At 50.4% G+C, this 19,218-nt stretch overlaps 10 protein-coding genes across 10 annotated transcripts; 3 read left to right on the plus strand and 7 right to left on the minus strand.

The window, feature by feature from the left end:
• Nucleotides 1-201: 201 nt before the first annotated feature.
• Nucleotides 202-1,318, minus strand: N7484_000802 (S-adenosylmethionine mitochondrial carrier protein; the record flags this gene model as incomplete). Its single annotated transcript, XM_057111222.1, has 2 exons — nt 202-1,191; nt 1,259-1,318. The coding sequence occupies 2 exons, from the start codon at nt 1,316-1,318 to the stop codon at nt 202-204; spliced, it is 1,050 nt and encodes a 349-aa protein (XP_056975959.1).
• A 304-nt stretch (nt 1,319-1,622) lies between these two features.
• Nucleotides 1,623-3,623, minus strand: N7484_000803 (oxidative DNA demethylase; the record flags this gene model as incomplete). The annotated part of the gene is made up of 2 exons (XM_057111223.1): nt 1,623-3,396; nt 3,463-3,623. The coding sequence occupies 2 exons, from the start codon at nt 3,621-3,623 to the stop codon at nt 1,623-1,625; spliced, it is 1,935 nt and encodes a 644-aa protein (XP_056975960.1).
• Nucleotides 3,624-4,082: 459 nt separating this feature from the next.
• Nucleotides 4,083-5,905, minus strand: N7484_000804 (splicing factor cactin; the record flags this gene model as incomplete). Its single annotated transcript, XM_057111224.1, has 4 exons — nt 4,083-4,100; nt 4,160-4,192; nt 4,257-5,354; nt 5,420-5,905. The coding sequence occupies 4 exons, from the start codon at nt 5,903-5,905 to the stop codon at nt 4,083-4,085; spliced, it is 1,635 nt and encodes a 544-aa protein (XP_056975961.1).
• A 666-nt stretch (nt 5,906-6,571) lies between these two features.
• N7484_000805 (uncharacterized protein) lies at nt 6,572-7,768 on the minus strand (the record flags this gene model as incomplete). The annotated part of the gene is made up of 3 exons (XM_057111225.1): nt 6,572-7,387; nt 7,454-7,537; nt 7,595-7,768. The coding sequence occupies 3 exons, from the start codon at nt 7,766-7,768 to the stop codon at nt 6,572-6,574; spliced, it is 1,074 nt and encodes a 357-aa protein (XP_056975962.1).
• A 182-nt stretch (nt 7,769-7,950) lies between these two features.
• Nucleotides 7,951-8,828, plus strand: N7484_000806 (RNA methyltransferase; the record flags this gene model as incomplete). Its single annotated transcript, XM_057111226.1, has 4 exons — nt 7,951-8,027; nt 8,083-8,181; nt 8,239-8,531; nt 8,587-8,828. The coding sequence occupies 4 exons, from the start codon at nt 7,951-7,953 to the stop codon at nt 8,826-8,828; spliced, it is 711 nt and encodes a 236-aa protein (XP_056975963.1).
• A 504-nt stretch (nt 8,829-9,332) lies between these two features.
• On the minus strand, nt 9,333-11,795 carry N7484_000807 (uncharacterized protein; the record flags this gene model as incomplete). The annotated part of the gene is made up of 5 exons (XM_057111227.1): nt 9,333-10,794; nt 10,844-10,990; nt 11,045-11,241; nt 11,308-11,538; nt 11,595-11,795. 5 exons carry the CDS (start codon nt 11,793-11,795, stop codon nt 9,333-9,335), a joined length of 2,238 nt encoding a protein of 745 aa, XP_056975964.1.
• A 207-nt stretch (nt 11,796-12,002) lies between these two features.
• N7484_000808 (putative ABC transporter) lies at nt 12,003-14,236 on the plus strand (the record flags this gene model as incomplete). The annotated part of the gene is made up of 2 exons (XM_057111228.1): nt 12,003-12,717; nt 12,771-14,236. 2 exons carry the CDS (start codon nt 12,003-12,005, stop codon nt 14,234-14,236), a joined length of 2,181 nt encoding a protein of 726 aa, XP_056975965.1.
• A 1,052-nt stretch (nt 14,237-15,288) lies between these two features.
• On the plus strand, nt 15,289-16,860 carry N7484_000809 (uncharacterized protein; the record flags this gene model as incomplete). The annotated part of the gene is made up of 1 exon (XM_057111229.1): nt 15,289-16,860. One exon carries the CDS (start codon nt 15,289-15,291, stop codon nt 16,858-16,860), a length of 1,572 nt encoding a protein of 523 aa, XP_056975966.1.
• Nucleotides 16,861-17,111: 251 nt separating this feature from the next.
• Nucleotides 17,112-17,544, minus strand: N7484_000810 (uncharacterized protein; the record flags this gene model as incomplete). Its single annotated transcript, XM_057111230.1, has 3 exons — nt 17,112-17,281; nt 17,371-17,402; nt 17,459-17,544. 3 exons carry the CDS (start codon nt 17,542-17,544, stop codon nt 17,112-17,114), a joined length of 288 nt encoding a protein of 95 aa, XP_056975967.1.
• Nucleotides 17,545-18,068: 524 nt separating this feature from the next.
• N7484_000811 (putative short-chain dehydrogenase/reductase family protein) lies at nt 18,069-19,073 on the minus strand (the record flags this gene model as incomplete). The annotated part of the gene is made up of 4 exons (XM_057111231.1): nt 18,069-18,125; nt 18,184-18,367; nt 18,427-18,966; nt 19,027-19,073. The coding sequence occupies 4 exons, from the start codon at nt 19,071-19,073 to the stop codon at nt 18,069-18,071; spliced, it is 828 nt and encodes a 275-aa protein (XP_056975968.1).
• Between the last annotated feature and the right edge of the window lie 145 nt (nt 19,074-19,218).

Here is a 19,218-nt window from a genome sequence, read left to right on the forward strand (position 1 = left end):
TTATGCCGCTTAGGGGTACATACAGGGCATCAATTCTTTGAAACTGTTGCAGTCGTATGTGGAGCAATCAAATAGACACAGTAGTGTACAGACATTTCAGAAGCTACATACCTGGGACTTTTGATAGCATGAATAATATACACAGGTTCATTGACCTTGAAGACATAACAGCAGTGACACCAAAGGAGACCCTAGTCTACTTCAGTACTGTTCCTGCGGTTCCCTCCTCCCCTCTAGCGTATTCGACGCCCATTGGTAACTACCCAAAAAGACCGCACCCCCAATGCCAATCCATGCCACTCTTGGCCCGATTCCGCGCCAAAAGGCCCCCATGCCCTCATGAGCAATCCCACGGATAATGTCTTTGACGCGCACATTTCCACTACCATCTCCACGGCGAGTAAGCATCACGCGAGTCTTGATCACATCCAATGGGGTGGTCAGACCCGCTGCAATAGCACCAGCAACACTGCCGAACATCGCGCTCGTGGACGCCGAAATTTGGGTGTCAGCTAAAGATTTGGGATTTGTCACCGCAGATGCTGGTTGAAGGTACCGCTTCGCGTAGGCCTCTTTCATGGATTCCCACATCGTGAATTGAAGTACTGTGAATGGTATTTCGCGGGCGATAGTAATGCCTGCACCACGGTATAGTTCCCGGAGAACTTGGCTATATCCCCGTTTCCCTGAGAGTTGATTTATAGGTCTCGAACGAATAGAGGCATTGGTACCAGCAACAGGGGGCTGGGTCGTCGCGCCCTGCGAGGGGGCATGGCGCAGGGATAGAATGTCCTGGAGGGCGCGCAGACTCGAGCCACCAAAGAGACCGGCCTGGGCGCGTTGTTTGATCACTTCTGTGGGCACACGCACAGCGCAGGCGGCGATTTCACCCAGTGAGGAGGCAATGGAGTGTGAGAAGATGATATGAGTGCGGGAGGGGGTGTCGGTGGAGCCTGGCGGAGGAAGAAAGGAGCGTTTCACGCCATCGTAGACGATGAAGAATGATGCTGCCGAGGGGGCAGAGCCAAATAAGACAGAGGGAAGACCGGCATAGATGCCACGGACTGCTTGACGGAGGGATGGGCGGGAAGCTTGAGGTGCGCTAAGGTCGCGTGCTTTTTGGAGCCGCGTCTTGATGGTGTCAAGGGGGTATAAGGAGCAGTCCACAGTGAGACCCGCGACCGCACCGGACTATCAAGGTTCGCAAGCAATGAGCAGGAGCCTTTTTTGGCGGAAATGCGGGGTTGGTATAGCTTACAAGTAAGGATCTTGTCCATGGGGAAGAGATCAAGGCTTCCCCTTCGAGTTGCTGAGCCATAATGCTGACGAAGTAGAGATTTGCTACCTCAATAACATGCCCCAGAACTATGCAAGACTAATTGGCGCAAATGGAAGGCTTCAAGGGTTCTCAATCGAGAATTGGCGAGGGTTTTCCGGTTCCAAAAGCTCCGCAGATTGTCCGCGGGTTTTCTCCGTCCCGTCATCGCCAATGAATATTAAAATAATACTGCGTCAACAAGATGGAATCAAAACTGCATCAATTTGCATCAATTTGCATCAGATCATCTACATATTTTCGGGCTATTAAACTATTGAGCAGAGACAGAGCTAGCGGGAATCATCTATTCGTCATCTTCCATCTCATCGTCATCTTCATCATCCTCATCCTCAAACTCCACTCCGATATCTGCGCTGATGTCCCACCGGTCTCCCTTGGCGGACGCACTGACATACTTGACGAACTTCAGGGTGCCGCTGTCACGAAGCACAATGCTGAGTCTGTTCCATCCGGCCTGAGTGCTGAAGAGAATACCATCGTCCTCATCTGCACCGGCGGATCGGTAGATAGCAGGATCCGCCTTGGTCTTCTTTCGGAGCACTTGGTCCGCGTTTTCCTCATCTTCATCATCTTCTTCATCGTCGTCGCCCGCCATATAGATCTCATAACCGCCCACAGAAGGGTGCTCGGCGGCCTCGGCCTCGATCTTCTCTTTAGGCTTGGATGAAGACTGTGCCTCTCCGTTTTCGTTGTCTTCATCGGAGTCCTCTTCATTGTCTTCTTGCTTCTCCCATCCAATTGTCGGAGTCAGACCGAGAGTGAACTCTAGGCGGGGCTCCTCGCCAGTGTAGCCACTGGCCAAAGTGTAGTCTGCGCCGCGACGGAAGCGACGGGCAAGGAAATTATGGCTCTTAAGGTGGTCGACACCAGTAATCAGAGCAAGCCACTTCCGGAAAGCCTGCGACGGGAAGACGACATTCAGCAATTCCTTGATGGGATTTGATGTATCATCTCCCGATGGTTGCTGGTACAGGTATCGATGCTTGTGTGGCGGCCGAGCCACAGTCCACTCGGTCTGGTTCTGGATCTCTTCTGACGAGGCCGGCAGAGTTTGCCTCTCTTGATCCTCGATGTACGCACTGACACGCGAAGCGAATTTTTCGTTGAGGAAGCGCTCAAGGCTGAGCGATGATTCGCTGGCGAAAGCGTCGGACATCTCCTCGGCAATGTCGGGCGTCAGATATGACGGCGCGAGGTACTGCACTAGGAACTCCAGGTCGGTCTCACTGAACTCAGTGTCCTCGGTCTGCTCTTCAAGTTTGCCCTTGCCTTTGCCCTCCACCTCGGGCTCCTCCCAGGATACCGGTCGCGATTGAGGCAGGTCGTAGATATCGCCTCTGCCTTGAAGCTGCGCTAGACTGCTGCGTTCTGCCAGTTTCTCTTCGAGGCCTTCCTCGTATCCATCCTCGCCCTCTTGGGGAATATGAAACCATCCACTGATGGCCATACGGACGCGCTTCTTAGATTTGTCCTCTCCCTCGGCGTGGTGGTACACCTCCTCGACGTCGTGGAAGCTCTCACCGGGCTGGACGGTGAAAAAGCTAAGTTGATTGAAGGCTGGAGGAATAGAAAGACTGAAATCCGGGCTGGGAATGGTGACGGCCTCTCCCTTGGCGTCCTTCTCGGTCTTGGTCGGGTAAAGACGCAGGGCACCACCCCACTGTGCTTGCCATGGGGTGTCGGGGTCGGTAAGGTAGAGAATGTAGCTGACACGTCGGCTACCAATAACATCATCGTGGCACAACAAGTGGCACCCCTCGGTGTAGACATTGATGGCCATGTCGGTCTTGCGCCCGCTGAGCTTGCCGGAGCCGGTCACGGCAGACAAGTATTCCCGGAATCGGGCCGAGTACATTGCATCACGGAGTTTCAGGAGGAAAGGCAGTTTGGACAGCGAGGAATCGTCGAGGCCATCCAGATTGGCCAGGTCGCCTGACTGGAAAATCTTATAGATGTCGGTCTCTTTCTCGGTGAAGTCCACCTGCTTTTGAATCTCTTCGCGAACGGATCGCAACAACGAGGGTTCGATCAATTCGTGAATGACTCCATGGTAGTAGCTAAATTGGGTCAGAATTGTCAATTCTATGCCATGAAAGGCTATTCATGAGGTGTAGAACACATACGGACTTGACTTGGCGTATGCATCGGTGTACTTCTGCTGCTCCGAAGGAGTGAACAAACCCTCACGAAAGCGAGATGTAGCTTCCTCGGTGGATAGGGCGCGCTTCTTGGACTCAGGAAGTCCATTGGCTTGAGAGCCTGTCTCATCTGTCTTGCGCTTCATGTTTGTGTGATCGAGAGCGTCGAACATGCAATGCAAGATCAGTAAATTTTGCGGGCGGTGAAGCCCGTCAACTGGGCGGTCAGGCCATTCCATCTCATCATAAGCCACTTTATAGATCTAATCAATCAAGGATCTGAGTTCAGGCAAAATAAAAGCTGCACGAAATGAGCTACTTGGTATCATAACACATTTAATTAAGACTAAGGATCAAAGATATACATGGATGACCTCATTAGAAATTACATGATGCAATTACATTAGGCGTGAACTCTTGGTGGTTGAATGTAGCTTCTTTTTAAGTGAACGCTGTATTGACACTGGCATCAAGATATCTCATAAGGTTCTAGTTGGAGTTCAATACCGACGTACAGCCCAGTCAGAATATGGCTCTTGACTCAGTACCAAGTTGTCTTCCATCTCCATAACAGACCCACATGGGAAGGGAAGATCGTGCGAGCGTTACTTCCGGTAATAAATCTAAGTTCACTAGTCAGTGATTGTTCACGATAAGAGGATGGCATTAGACCAGCACTTACTCTCTTGAATTGGAAGTGAAGTTGTAGGATACCCTGTGCAAAAAGAAGAAACAGAAAGATTAGAGACTAGTTCCTTGGCGTGATGGAAAAAGCATACCTTGTCGAATGTGCTTTTAAAGCCACGCTCGCGCTTCGCACTATAGTCCCATTCCTTGTCGACAATTCGAAAGGCGATGTCCTCGTAAGGGGGGCCGGCCATGAATCGTATCAAACAGGTGTCTTCCTCGCCAGCCTCGGCGAATGATTGACCCCGCTTGCGACCATTTTCCCGCTCAATCCGATACGTCGGCGCTTTGGTCTTGTCGATAAGATCAGGATAGAAGATGTTGAACTTGTAACCCTGTACGACCTTGGGAGGTGGGTTTTCATGGTCGTAATGGGTCTGGTTGTACTTGTTCCATTCGTAGCCCATCTGAACGCGGTTGAAGTACCGAGGCTTTCGAGGCCGGTACTTGCTCGCCCATTGAGGCTGTGCCGCTGTGCTCACGGCCTCTTCACCAGTAAATATCTCCTCGTTTTCACTAACTCCTTTCGCCAGTTCCCGTTCGTATAACGCTTTGGTTGCTTGTGAAAAATCGTCATTGGGGAGTGACGAGAAGCGACTGGATACAGCAGGAGCAGCCGAGCTAGATGACTCGGGGTTGACGATAGCCGTAGTCGGCTTTTCGGCCGATCGCTGTCGGAGAGGAACAAATCCCATGCGAATAATCTTCTGACGCTCGCGGGCCACGTGTCGAAGAAACAAAGACTCATCCATGATTTCGAGACCTTTGTCTTCTGCGCGCACTTGAAGTAATGGGTCAGGATCCAGTCCCGTAAACTCGGCCGAGTCTATTTGGTTTTCATTCTCAGTCGCCACTGGTGCAAGAGGTGCCAGCTTCTCCCGAATTGACTCAGCCTCCTTCTTCTGCTGCTTCCTCAACTCACGGACACGCTCGTCGATGACGGCCTGATATACATTTCTCAATCTTGCCCGAGCTTTCCAGACAGTCAAGCTGCGTAGCAACTCCTCCCAGTAATCTGTGTCGATAGGTTCGTTCGAGTTTAACTTTCGCTTCACTTGTACCTCTAAGGTTTGTAGTTGTTCGTATGTTTTGGGGCTCAGTAGTCGATTGATATCTGCGGCGACAGAATTCAGGGCACGACCCTCCGATGCATTGGTTTTCAAACGGTCTCGACAGATAACTTTCATAGTCTGCACGATATGGTTAGCTCAAGAAATGGCTCAAAGGAGCTGGAAGAAGCAGAGATGCGACATACCTGCCAGTAATCCCGATTTCGTGCATTCGTCTCTAACTTGACAAACGTCTCGATATCATGTTCTAGTTCTTGCAGCTGAGGCTGCGACAACCCTTCGAACACCCCATCAGGATCCACCACGTCAAGCTCCGAGTCCGCAATCTCGTCATCTAGCGGGTCACGTGTAGGATCGATCACACGAAGCGTCACAGTCAGCCAGTCGATCGGCTTTGCGCGACCATCCTTCACTCGAATCTCCGCCTTCTTTTTGGCCTGTTTTAACACAAAGACATCTTCCTGCGCCACCCATTCCCGTACCTGCTCGTCTTCTTGCAGCTGATTGATACGCATCTGGTCGCGCATGTTCCGAGTTGGCTGTCGATCCTCGTTCCGGCTCCGATTGTCCTGTCGGTCGCGCCATTCTCTGTTGTCGCGGGCAGGACGCCTGGATGTTGGGGAGCGCGAGCGGTCTTTTCTTGTTCCTGGGCCTGGCATTCGTGACGACATTTTGCATTAACCCTCCAGGTCGCGAGAAGATGTGGAAAAGTATGAAGTAGTCGCGTTGAAAGGTGATGAGGCGGGAGATCGGCGGCAAGGTCAGCAGCTAGCCGCCGCAGGTAGCTTACAAGGCTCACATGCAGTAGTATTTAGTTAGCGACTACTTCGTACACTCCTTTCCCTTTATTTTTATTTTTCCCACAAGGTTGAAAGCAGACATCTCTCTTCTCTTTTCTTAATATGCTCAATCTGCCTTCCAAGGTTGTTCTGTCTTCTTCGGCTTTTGTCGCACGTTCAATGTTCTGTCTTTCCGCTCCTACAACCTTTAACTAATGAACGGGTGGTATTGAGCCACGGTCTCTGCAGTAGCCGCAAAGCAGCTCGCCATAACCAGCGCTGATTAAATTTTCCATAATTGGACCCTCCGAGGTTGGAGGCTGCTATAAATTTTTCGTAATACAGGTATGCCCTCATGTATATATACTCTCTCTCTCTCTCTATACCTTGGCAGTCACTTCATTGGGAGAAGCTCTGGAGAAAGCGTAAGCATAGATATGTGTTCCAAAATCAAACATTGGATTTGATGTGGTTGGTACCATTGCTAAAATTCAACGTGATCCTACATATTCAAATGTCACACAGCCCATTGTGACTAGATTGATCTGACTAGATTGATCACGCCGATTCTGCTGGCCCCGGTGACCCCTCCACAGGTTCTTCTGCTGCAGGTGGCGGAGTACCAGCAGTGTGGGGCGATATACCGACTTTAGGGGGTGGTGGAAGAGGAGTTCCCTTTCGTGAAGGCGCAAAGTCCTGCTCCCGGCTCTTCTGTTCACCTTCGGCAAAGTAGTCGTCAAATGCATTGTTGGTTGACGTAGCGTGGCGCGATTTGCCCCGACGGTTCGAAGGTGATCTACCCTCCGGAGGAGAAGTGACTTGTGTCTGGCCCGCGAGAGGCGGGATAGATGCCATGTTTGCCGGTACTAAGAATTGTTCCGCAACTCCAGCCGCTGCCTCAGGACCAGCAGAACCAGGCATTGGTGCGGAGGTTTCATCATCACGCGTCTCAAAAACAACCTCACCAGGTCCTTCCACCTCCTCTCCCAGCCCGACGGGTAGTCGGTGCAAGGCACCGTATCCTAGTTCAGCACCCACGGCACCTTCACCACCCCAACCGCGAGTGGGAACAAGCTCCACTTCCCGAACAACATCGAATTCGCTATTGTAGACCCATAAGATTAGAGTCCGATCGAGGTGGTCCTCCACTAGCTCTCCAAGTGCAGATTCCCCGCGTAATGTCCCGCTGGGGGTTCCAATGATATAGTCTGAATGGGGGAGAAGCCCTGCGCGAAAAGCAGGGCTCAGCGACGAGGGAATCGCAAGCACATGCCAGATGTTTTGCGTGGAGTTCAGAGGGGCAAGCTGTAGTGCGAGGCCGAGGGTTGGATTGTTGGAAGGTATCGGGACATTGATGGTATGTGTTCGTTGGCCCTACGCAGAGGATTGTGATTTAGCTAGACACATCCCTGCAGAGGCAAAGGCAAATTGTTCACGTACCTTAGCACTCCAGACCTCTAGGGTCAGGCTTGTTCCGGCGCAATTGCGAACCTCTGTCGCAAATAGGTTTGGGTCGGGATCTTCCTGCAGGTATGATTTAGTAAAAATATTATAATGTCATCGCATTCATCAGCTGCATACAATTGGATGGCCATTTATTCCCACAATGAAATCGAACCATGGCTCTAAAGGTAACTCTGGGTCTTTGTTGCGGAGCACTTGAAATCCAAAAGCGTTGTCACTAGGCCCATTCCGGGGTTGTTGGATGGGCTCGCCATCAAGCCGGCCAATAAACCGATTGAGTGCACCGAACATCAAGGCGATCTGATCTAGGAAATAATCAAAGTGAGTTAGGGCTCTGGGGTGTTCAAGTGAAGCTGTCGCGGGCAGAGAGAGCTGGCCCCATGTCAATGCAAACACCACAAACACAAACATCCTTATCCTTTATCGCGTTATCAGCAGACTTGCTTCTGTATTAGACCGTATTCACCTTTGCGATGGAGGATTTGGAAAAAGCACCCCCAGAGGTCCACCATTATGAGCATTCTCATGAGGTTCCATGGGACATTCAGAAGTAACACAATTTCTCCGGTTCATTTTCTTCAAACTTTTGTTGATTCATTTTGCAGTTATTGGGCCCAACGCCACCGCATCTTCTCCAAGTACGATGAGGGCATCTGGCTAACGGATGATGCCTGGTTTGGAGTGACGCCAGAGCCTGTTGCCAAGTGAGCGAAGAAATCTTCGAGTTCAACTTTTGGGCACATTGCTTACGCTGAGACCAGTCAAATAGCAGCTGATCTCGCCAACTCTGCTCCTGCTGACCGCAGTATCCTGGTCGATGCCTTTGCAGGCGCAGGTGGCAACACAATTGCATTTGCCAAGTCCGGGAAATGGAAACGAGTGTACGCAATTGAGAAGAACCCAGCCGTTTTACAATGCGCCAAGCACAATGCAAAGATCTACGGTGTGGACGATAAGATCACCTGGTTCGAGGGTGACTGCTTTGAGATCCTAAGGAACCAACTCAAAGATCTTGCACCGTACAGCATCATCTTTGCAAGCCCACCATGGGGAGGTATGTCTTCATCTCATTTCCCTTGTGAGGTTATGACTATCTCTAATTGTGTTAGGTGTTGGGTATCGGTCCGATGAAGTATTCAACCTGCGCACTATGGAGCCATATTCTCTGGCGACTCTTTACAAGGAATACTCGGCGTATACTAAGCACATGGTATTATACTTGCCACGGACCTCAGATGTCCAGCAGATGGCGAAGTACGTTCCAGATGGGCGACAGGCAATGGTGATGCACTATTGCGTGGAGGGTCACAGCAAGGCGTTGTGTATTTTCTATGGCGATTTCACTCTTTGATGATTTCTTTGAATACCTATCCTCTTCAACGTTGTTCTTTAGAATCAGTCCTGACGAAGGTCTCCACGGGGCCTGGCTATCGCATGACTCGTCACGGCCTCAACTTATTTGCTAAGCATATATTTACTAGCTCACAATAATACCTCCTAAGCAATCCGCAAATTAGGCCAAAAGTCATCGGTAGACAATTTTAAGTTAATTCCGAGGTTTCATAACTTCTTTGCAATATAGCTAACTGGTAAGCGTCATGCCTGGGTGTACTATCCGAATGAAACGGATACGTTTCAACTAAGCTGATTAATTGATTGAGCCAGTATGTACACAGCATTCAAATTTTCCCTCTATTTGCAAAATGAGAAAAAAGAATTAGCACCAAAGAAATATCTACAAGTTGCGTGTTATATCCATATGCCACATGGTAGCAGATCCATGCGGCAGTTAGGCCAGCTATGAGTGGTAAGGTTCTGTAAGTTGAGAGTCAGCTGGTCTGAAGAACCTGGGAGGTCATGACCATAGCTCACGCTCTCGTTTACTAATTTTTCTATTAACTGGACCACCCAGCCATTCCGGCCAGGACCAGGAACAGGAAGACCAAGACGGAATCAGAGCTTGGTAAGCAGTGCTTTGGCGCCGGAAGTTTGCTAAGAAAGCATCCATACGAGAGCGTTTGCCCCATGGCCAAGGACTTGGGGACAGGCGTGTGAAAAGTGACTGAGCAGTGCGCTGCAGCGACGCAAATGAAAAAGGGGAATGCGGTGGAGACCACGGAAGAGAACCTGTGATAAGAGACTTCCATTCACGCTTTGGTTGGGTATTCGCGTTTTGTTTGATTGCGGTTATAATACGATCGAACTGGCGATCTCGGTTTTCCTGCACACGACGTTGCGTTTGCGATCGCCATGCATCTTGCTCGGCGGGGTCCAGACACCAGACCACAATATCCCCGCGGCGGCGCCAGTCGTCATGCCAAGCGGTGTTCCACGTGCGCCAACATTCTCGATAAGAAGAGAATCGAATGAGCTGATGCATAGTGGGCTCGAGCTGGGCGAAAAATACCAGGTAATCAGGCCACTCATGAAGCGTTAAACTGTCAGGAGAGCTAGTCAGGGATCGAGATCCAGTCACATAGCTTGGTCGGCGTGGTAGGTGGCGAAGTCCGCCAACCATGTTTTGGCGTAAAAAGCCATCTGGGTCATTGTAAAACTGGTCGGCTTCATCGCAATAGGCGGCCTTTTGTGTCTCATTGAGACCAATTGGGGGTTCACAGGAGAGTGCCCACGCGTTGATAGAGGGGTAGACCATGTGAGAACGCCATGGGGTGCTGTGACAAGGCATCAAAAATCCAACTGTAATTCCAGACTCGGGCGCTGCGGACACGGGAGATGAAGGGGTGACCATATTCGACGATGGGAGATGGGTTTCATGCTGACGGCGAAGGTATTCGAGGACATTCACGGGTCCGGAGGCATGGTATATAGAGGTGTAGAACGCAATAACTCCATTGACGAATATGAGGAAGAGAAGCGTCAGCCGCTTCGGAGTATAGGCGTGGGAGCTCAAAGTGAGAGCTGGCCAGAAGAATTGCACCAAACGAGGTGCAGCCAAAATATGTAGAGATGGTAATAAAGGGTAGATGAAGCGGACTTCCTTATGGGAGATAAAGGATAGTACAAACGGCATCAAGATGCAAATCATTGCCAATTGCACTCTGATATTAGTCTGCACTCGATTGGAAGCTGGGGACTGCCGAGTAGTCAATGCGAGATACAGACCTGGAATAGCGAACGGAATTAGAGTGGTGAGGAGTAGTGGATAGCCTTCCGTGACGTAGTAATGCCAGTTATTACGCCCGTAGAATACTGCCAGAGACTGGGCGATATTGAAGTATAGAAAGCGCAGCGGAGGGAATGTCCAGAACCCGTAAAAGAAACGATCTGCAATAGCCGAAGCTATCAAGATCGTGGATCTATGACACAAGTCAACTCGGATCTACATCTTCAAAGATAGGGACAGACCCGCAGAACAGAACCTCACGCACGAGACATTTGCGCTGATCCCAAGAACCTCGAAGCCCAGCGATTCCGGCTAAGGCCAGCCAAATTATGATATTAGTTGGGCGGAGAATACAGGCAACTGCCGCCAGCGACAGACATTGACGAAGACTGGTTTATGTCTCAGTGGCGGCTTTAGTAAATTTTGCATTGAACAAGTCATACCTCCGTAGGAGCTGAGGATTATTAGCTTCGGCTTTCTCATCATCAGCCTTATTATGAAGATTCTGGACTATGGAGTTAGCCGACCACTGCCATGGCCACAAGCCCATCGCGACAATGGTCAATGTTGTTTCCAGGCAATTCGACAGGGTTCTTGTTGAGCAGAACCATTGCCAGGGACTAATAATCGTGGCGATTAACTTTCATGCCATTAGCCAATATCCTCCATGCCTGGGAATTTCGTCGGTAGATTTTGCGACACATACTGTTGCCCATGCGCCATGAGAATCTTCGCCATAGATACGTCTCGCAAGTTTCCAAGTATAAAAATCACTAGTGGCCGATAGCACAGCCTGCGCGGTTTTCGGACTAGCGATCAATAGCTCTGCACGCCTCGCAGAAGGAAGAGAAAGAATGGAGGACATATAATCAGTGATTTTGTATATTGCAGCGAAGAGGAGTGGATGTAGTGAGGATCGAAGTTGGTGTTGCCATTCCTACCCAAACCATGATCAGTAGTCGTGTTGCGTGATTTTAAACATCACATACTCACCCACGTTAGCCAGGCCCCCTGGTCTTTCCCAAAAGCAACCTGCCAAGCCGGTTCAAGGGATTGGAAGAATTCATCTGGTTGGAAAAAGGTGCGGATGGTGAGCGCATTCACGAGACGGAAGCCGATCAGGAATAGGAGGACATTGACAGCCGGAGCTGAAATAAACCGATGGCGCAGGGGAGAGGAGTTGGAGGAAGGCATCATGAGCGCAGTAATTGGCGATCCGACCGAATCCCACATCGGTCTCGTAGCTTAATTTGCCATGATATGTAGATTCCAATGTTGATCGATTAAACCTCGGAAAAACACCGGCCGGGGGCAGAAATGCGGAGGATTATGTAATATTTGCTTCACGGTTTCCAGATCCGAGATCGGCTTGTTTCCATGAACAGCAACCTATGAGCTATGATGCTGCTTCGAACGGCGCTGAGGTCTCGGGCGCCACACCCGCTGCCTTTTCATATCGCTCGCTCGGTGTCATCTGTGCCGCTCATTCAAATTAAGAATGGCACATTTTACCGGCAATATCCGACACAAGATGATGCCGCAACTAATCCACCTCTATATCCGAACTTCAACTTTACTCTCCCCTCTCAAGGCTCACCCTCGAATGGCCTGAAACCCTCCTTGCAGCACTGGGCAGTGGTTGGTCCATCTGGACGGACTGATCTGTTAGACGTCCTCCGTGGCCAGCATATCTGTCTTCCGCCTACCGCACGATCTTATCCCTACCTTCTCACAGACGAAATCGCCGCAAAGGATCCCCAATTACGATATGTTGGGAACGCAGTCCAGTATATTGGCTTCAGCGGAGAAGGATCGGGGGCCATTGGTGGCACCCGTGGCGCATACCTGAGTGCCCGCTATGAGAGCCTTCGGGAGGAGACCGATTGGACAGTGGAGCAGTTTCTACGTGGCCAAACGTCGCTGAATCCTTTGGAAGGGGAGGAAAAAGGAACAATCCATGATGAACAGCTCATTCAAGAGGTGATCACCGATCTACATTTGTCAGAGCTGCTTAACATGCCGGTTGCAAACCTCAGCAATGGTCAAACTAGACGAGCTCGCATTGCAAAAGCTCTCCTTAAGAAGCCTGAATTGCTTCTCTTAGACGAGCCTTTTAGTACGTTGAAGAGGGTTGCGCTGGTAAGGATTTGGCTGATTTGTGATCTCTAGTGGGACTGGACCCGGCTACCGTTCGAAGTATTTCCGGATTGCTCCATCGTTTGGCCGAGAAGTCCTCTCCTCGGTTGATTCTGGCCTTGCGCCCCCAGGATACAGTGCCAGAATGGGTCACCCATCTGATCGTAGTGGGAAACTCTCAGCAGGTCATGAAGCAGGGATCGCGGTCCGAAATTATCCAAACGCTGGCTATCTGGAAGCGACTTGTAAGTGGCAATAATTCAACCAGCGGCTTGAATGACGAAGAGAAAGCCATTCTTCGACAGGCTCGAAGGGACTTGAAGTCTGGTGCTCTTGATGAACAATTGGTCCTTGACTTCGCTTCCAAAGAAGTAGCAAAACCCGATTGGAAGGAAATCACACCCTTTCTGGGAGGAGAGCCATTGATTGAAATGGAAGGTGTTCGTGTGAAATATGGCGATAAAGTGGTTTTGGGTAACTGGACTCAGAAGGTGAACGAGGAGGTCAAGGATGGTCTTCATTGGCGCGTGCGGCGAGGCCAGCGCTGGGCGATTCTCGGTGCCAACGGTTCTGGCAAGACAACTCTACTGTCACTTATCACATCTGATCACCCGCAAGCATACGCTCAGCCAATTAAATTCCTCGGCCGGTCGCGTCTTCCAGAGATAGGCAAACCGGCTATCTCCATTTTCGAGCTCCAGTCCCGCCTCGGCCATTCGTCCCCGGAGATTCATGCATTCTTCCCTCGCCAATTAACAGTGCGAGCAGCTCTTGAGTCAGCTTTTGCAGAGACATTCTTGTCTAAGCCAGCTCTCAATTATGAGCGAGACCTTGACGTGAACGCAGCCCTGCGGCATTTCAAGGCTGAGCTTGATCCAAATGCAAGTGCCACAAAGAAGGAACTACCCCCTACCATCACAACCAACACCGATATTTTCCCTAAACTCAGTTCTACTGGAAACAACAAGCCTTACATCCCGTCTGACTATGATATCGAATACGCCGACAATATCACCTTCGGCCAACTCACTACTGCACAGCAGCGTATCGTGCTTTTCCTTAGGGCCCTCATTCACAACCCAGACATTGTGATTCTCGACGAGCCCTTCTCTGGCTTGTCTGCTTCTCAGCGTGACAAATGTCTACACTATATTGACCACGGCGATACTTCCTCCTCGCCTAGTCGGGCCTCAGTCCAAGGACTCCGCCGGTACAAAGGTCTCTCAAGAGATCAAGCATTGGTCATGATTAGCCATGTCAAGGAGGAAATTCCCGAAAGTGTTCGGCACTACATGCGACTGCCGTCGGAGCCGGGCGATGGCACGGAGCCGTTGGATTTCCGATTTGGTCTGCTCAAGAATACCAGTGTCCTGAGTGACCCTAAAGTATGGGATGCCGCATGGTCTCCACCTTCTCATTTCTCGGAGATTACTCAGCGAACTCGCAGGCGCCATGAGGTGCCATCTGACATAGACGTCTACGAGTGGTTCTCGATCTAGATGTGTTACTTGGCGGACCGCATACAATGCATCAAGCTCCTAGTTAGACCGTGACATGTAAATAGAATAGCCAAGGGTATTGAGGTGGCTTAGACATACAGTATCCGGCCACATAGCTCACGAAAGCAAAGCTTTCTCGCATAGCTAAAGAGTCCGATTCGAAATAACCAATTGCCTCTCTTGACCAATCACAAAATAGATCGCTGGATTTCGTACCGTCAATAACAGTTTAGTAAGGTTACGGTTACTAAAATGATGAACTTGAGTGTGTGATGGAAAGTCCGTAGCTTATTTGGACAGATACTGTAGATTACCTGCTAAATATCGAGTCTTTCCATTTAGGCAGACTACAGTTTTAAAGATTAGCTCATAAGCTCAGAACCCTTAGGTAGAGATAATCCCCGATCGGCTCGTTGACCTGAAGCAGAGGCTCGATTGAAGCGCTATCTTGCATGTTGATTTTAATTAAGCAAAGGTCTACGGCATATTGTATTCTCCAGTATGTCCGGGGGTACATACTCATGAAATCATGCAGAATTTGATCTGAATCCAATATATCATTCTAGTCCATATATCGGTAGTTCGGGTCCCAGAATATCAAGTCTTGGATGTTGAATTCAAGGTAATTCATCTGTTCATCAGTCGAATACCTGAAAGTATTGACATGGATAGACCACGTGATGCATCATGAGCTGAGGGCATCGGAGTTCTAAGCTCATCCCAAAGCACGAATAGACTTGGCGCCTTGGAATCTTGGGTATTTGCATAGGACAGAGCGCCAAGGCATGTAACTGCTCAAGCTTCCAATGCTCACGCATATTATTCTCCCTGACTGACGGAGCTCGATACCCCGCCTGCGGGGATTGTGGAGAAGCCACGGAGATTAACTCTCCGAGAACCCTGAATCCAAACCTAGTATTGAGCTATATATCAACTCGTAGCTCCTCGGGAATCCTTATAGCTTCAATAAAACAGTCAGACACAACAGCTCAATTACGCTCAATTCTTTCATATCCTGTTCCACGCACGTCAACAGTCCAAGTCCCTTCAACATGTCTCCACCTGCGAGCTGCGACATCCTAGTAATAGGCAGTGGCAACGCCGGGTTTAGTGCAGCCCTCTCAGCCGCACAAATAAACCCCAAAGCCGATGTGATCATCATCGACAAATGTCCCGCAAGCTGGGCCGGAGGAAACTCTTACTTCACGGCCGGAGCTTTTCGTACCGCGCACAATGGGCTTTCCGACCTCCTGCCCATAGTCAACAACACCACTGCGGAGAAAGCATCCCGCATTGACATGCCCATCTACTCCGAGCAGGACTTCACAAACGACCTTCTCCGCATGACAGGCGGCCGCACCCATCCTGCCTTATCAAAGATCCTGGTGCAGGATTCCCGTTCTGCCATTGGCTGGCTCGCCCAGAATGGAATTCGCTTCCAACTGTCATTCAACAGACAGGCTTACGAGGTAGATGGCCGGATCAAATTCTGGGGTGGTCTTGCATTAAAGACCCAAGATGGTGGCAGAGGTCTCATGGAAGATCACCTCGCCGCTGCGAAGAAATATAACATTCCTGTGTTCTTCGACACGCCCGCTACAAAAATTTTGACAGACCCTACCACCGGTGCGGCGATCGGAGCTGAAGTCCTCCCTCACTCTTCCTCTGGTACTCCTCACAAACAAACCATCCGAGCCGCTGCCGTTATCCTCGCCGCCGGTGGCTTCGAAGCCAACCCACAACTGCGAGCACAGTATCTTGGCCCCGGTTGGGATGCTGCACGCGTCCGTGGAACACCATATAACACTGGTGATCTCCTCCTCAGTGCACAACGCGATGTATCTGCCAAGGTCGTGGGCAACTGGTCCGGTTGTCACAGCGTCGCATGGGATGCTGATTCCCCCGCGCATGCTGGAGACCGAGAAGTCTCCAATGAGTTCACGAAATCAGGGTACCCACTTGGTATTATGGTAAACCGGGATGGAGAACGCTTCGTCGATGAAGGTTCAGACATGCGGAATTACACCTACGCGATGATTGGGCGACGGATCCTGGCCCAACCCGGGCAAATTGCATTTCAAATTTGGGATGCGCGGACAACGCCTTGGCTACGGTCCGAGGAGTACCGCCCGGAAGTTACTAAACATTTGACTGGATCGACGGTTGACGAGCTGGCAGATGCGTGCGTTCAAGCTGGGTTGATGAACCGTCAGCGATTCCTGGATACCTTGGCTGAGTACAATGCTGCTACTCGGGAGGGAAGTCAAAAGTGGGATCCCGCCGTGAGAGATGGGCTGGGGACAGTCGGGTTGGGGATTCCAAAGTCGAACTGGGCATTGCCGATTGATAAGGGACCTTTCCTGGCCGTGCGAGTGACGTCTGGAATTACATTTACTTTTGGAGGGCTCGCTGTCAATCCAGAAACAGCGGCTGTGATTTCCGAGACCACGGGCGCAGAGATTCCAGGTCTGTACTCAATTGGAGAGATGCTGGGTGGGATCTTCCACGACAACTATCCCGGCGGAAGTGGGTTGACCTCTGGCGCCGTCTTTGGACGACGGGCTGGGAGGGCCGCTGCTGGGATTATTGCTGCGAAGGGAGCCAACAGGGAGTCTAGACTGTAACACCTCGTTGTTTAGATTTCATTGCAGGGTGTAAAGAAAGGAAAGATTTGTAGATTCGAAAATTGGTTATTAAACGCCATGCCCAATGAAAGACTTCCCAGGGCCCATCCGGGACCCCATGCAATTCCCCATATCCCATAGAAATAGAATAGACCCCAAACGCCTTGTTAATATAAAAGACCCTAGCCGTCGTCACGACCTGCATCACGACACTGGGCCAAATCGGAACCCATATTTCGCATTCTACACCTTCATGCTCGATGGTGATAGGCATCCAGAGCCTGTTGCACATCATTCAAGCTCTCTTTGTTTCCATATGCGTCCATGAGTTGTTGATTCATCGCGAGGCGCTTTTCTTCTTCGCGAATCATCTTCTCGCGCCGTACTTGGATTTCTTTATAATAGTTGTACCCGGCGAATCCTATACAGGGGTGAAGTCAGTATTGATCCATCTGTATCCCCCGAAGCCTATAGCGCATAAATATCGTGGATAAAATTGCCAACACATACCGAGACCGACCGCTGCAACCAGAGGAAGATACCTATATTGATCGGATCAGTAATAATTCCTGGTCAGAAACCAGGGGCTTCCACGTACCAGCGTCCATATCTCGGCTTAAAGCTAGGGCCATTTGGGTGACTCCGATAAGTCTTGTTGGGACCAGGGAACGCGTATTGAGACATCTCGGTTTGTATTGATGAATTTAGATGGTGCAGTGTAAGGTAAAAGAGTGTGGATGGAATTCGGCTATGGAGGTGAAGGTCAAGGCGGACCGGCGGAATTTAAAGATCGGCTACGAAATGCGGGAGTGGTAATGCGGGGATTGCATGACGTAAAGAATCCAGTCCAACATGCGCAAATCATGCCACTGTAACATGCTTTGGAATAGACCATGGATCCGATCATACTATTTGGTGTCTTCCATGTTGCATGACTCTTTATAACCTATTTCATTGCTCATGCGATCAAAATATCGTCTTTGGTCTGCGTGAAAGAAGTGCCGAGTTCCACTGTTCTCCACTCCAGCTGGCCCAACACATTTCCTCCGATTCAAGCGATTTGTCCGACTATCGGCTTTATGGCTTTACACCATGAAAAGAAGGCAAGGGAAAAAAATTAACCCAAAACAAAGGAACTCAAATTGAAACGTCCATTAATTCATGCTTAAAATATCATAACCCCACCCTCATAATGTCGTAATGCCAATTTACTGGGCAAGGTTCTTGGGCGCGGCAGCCGCAGGGCCCTCCGGGGTCACGTACGCCTTAGGTTCGTCGTTAGCGCTACTGCAATCTCACCCTCAGTCTCACTCTTCAACATACCTTGGTCAATCCACCGTCAACAACAAAGTCGGTCCCGTTCACAAAGCTGCTCTCGTCGCTTGCCAGGAAGAGGACGGCCTGGGCCTGCTCAACGGCCTCACCGAAGCGGCCACTAGGGAAGTGCACCTCGCGACGGAATCGCTTGGCTTGGTCATCACCCAGCCAGTCCTGGAGGAGAGGAGTGCTATTGAGAGAAGGTTAGTAGCCGCAATGTGGAACAAGAATGGCAAGGGCGTATCCTACTTAAGAGGACCAGGGCAGAGCGAATTGAAGCGGAATCCCTCACGGGCATGCACAACCGCCAACTCTCTTGTCATGGCAAGGACAGCACCCTTGGAGGCAGTGTAAGCCAACTGAGGCGTAGCAGCGCCCATCAGAGCAACAAAGCTGGCAGTGTTGATCACGGAGCCACAAGTCTTCTTGTTGCGGCGCAAGCTCAACACAGCGTGCTTGCAACCAAACCAGACACCCTTCACGTTGATACTTTGTGTCAAATCCCAGATCTTCTCGTTGGTATCGACAGCATCAGCGTCATCGGCATGCATGATGCCCGCGTTGTTGAAAATCACATCCACACCGCCCCAGCTATCCTGAGCCTCAACCATAGCCTGCACGTCGGCCTCCTTCGACACGTCGCAGCGGATAGTCTCCAGACGGGGAGCATTAGGCACAACTTCCTTGACCTTAGCAATGGCCTTGGCCAGTGCAGGCTCGGAGATATCGGCCATCAAGACATTGGCGCCTTCGCGAGCGAAGAGAATGGTGGTTTCAAGACCAATGCCACTGAGATGACATTATTAGTGACTTGTTGTAACGGCTTTCAAATGGCATATAACAGCATACCCTGCGGCACCGGTAATGATAGCATTCTTGCCTTGGAGACGACCCATTGTGATTGTGAATTATTAAAGAGGAGATGGATAAGAGCTGTGTAACGCGTATCTTAGCGGAGATTGAAGATTGGAAAAGAGCTGGACAGATTTTGAACAAAGGTCGCTTCGTTCGCTCCTCTTATTCTTGTAGAAACTGCGCGGA

Source organism: Penicillium longicatenatum (assembly GCF_028827895.1).
Source record: "Penicillium longicatenatum strain IBT 33135 chromosome Unknown contig_1_segment0_segment0, whole genome shotgun sequence".
In the NCBI taxonomy this organism is placed as follows: Eukaryota; Fungi; Ascomycota; class Eurotiomycetes; order Eurotiales; family Aspergillaceae; genus Penicillium; species Penicillium longicatenatum.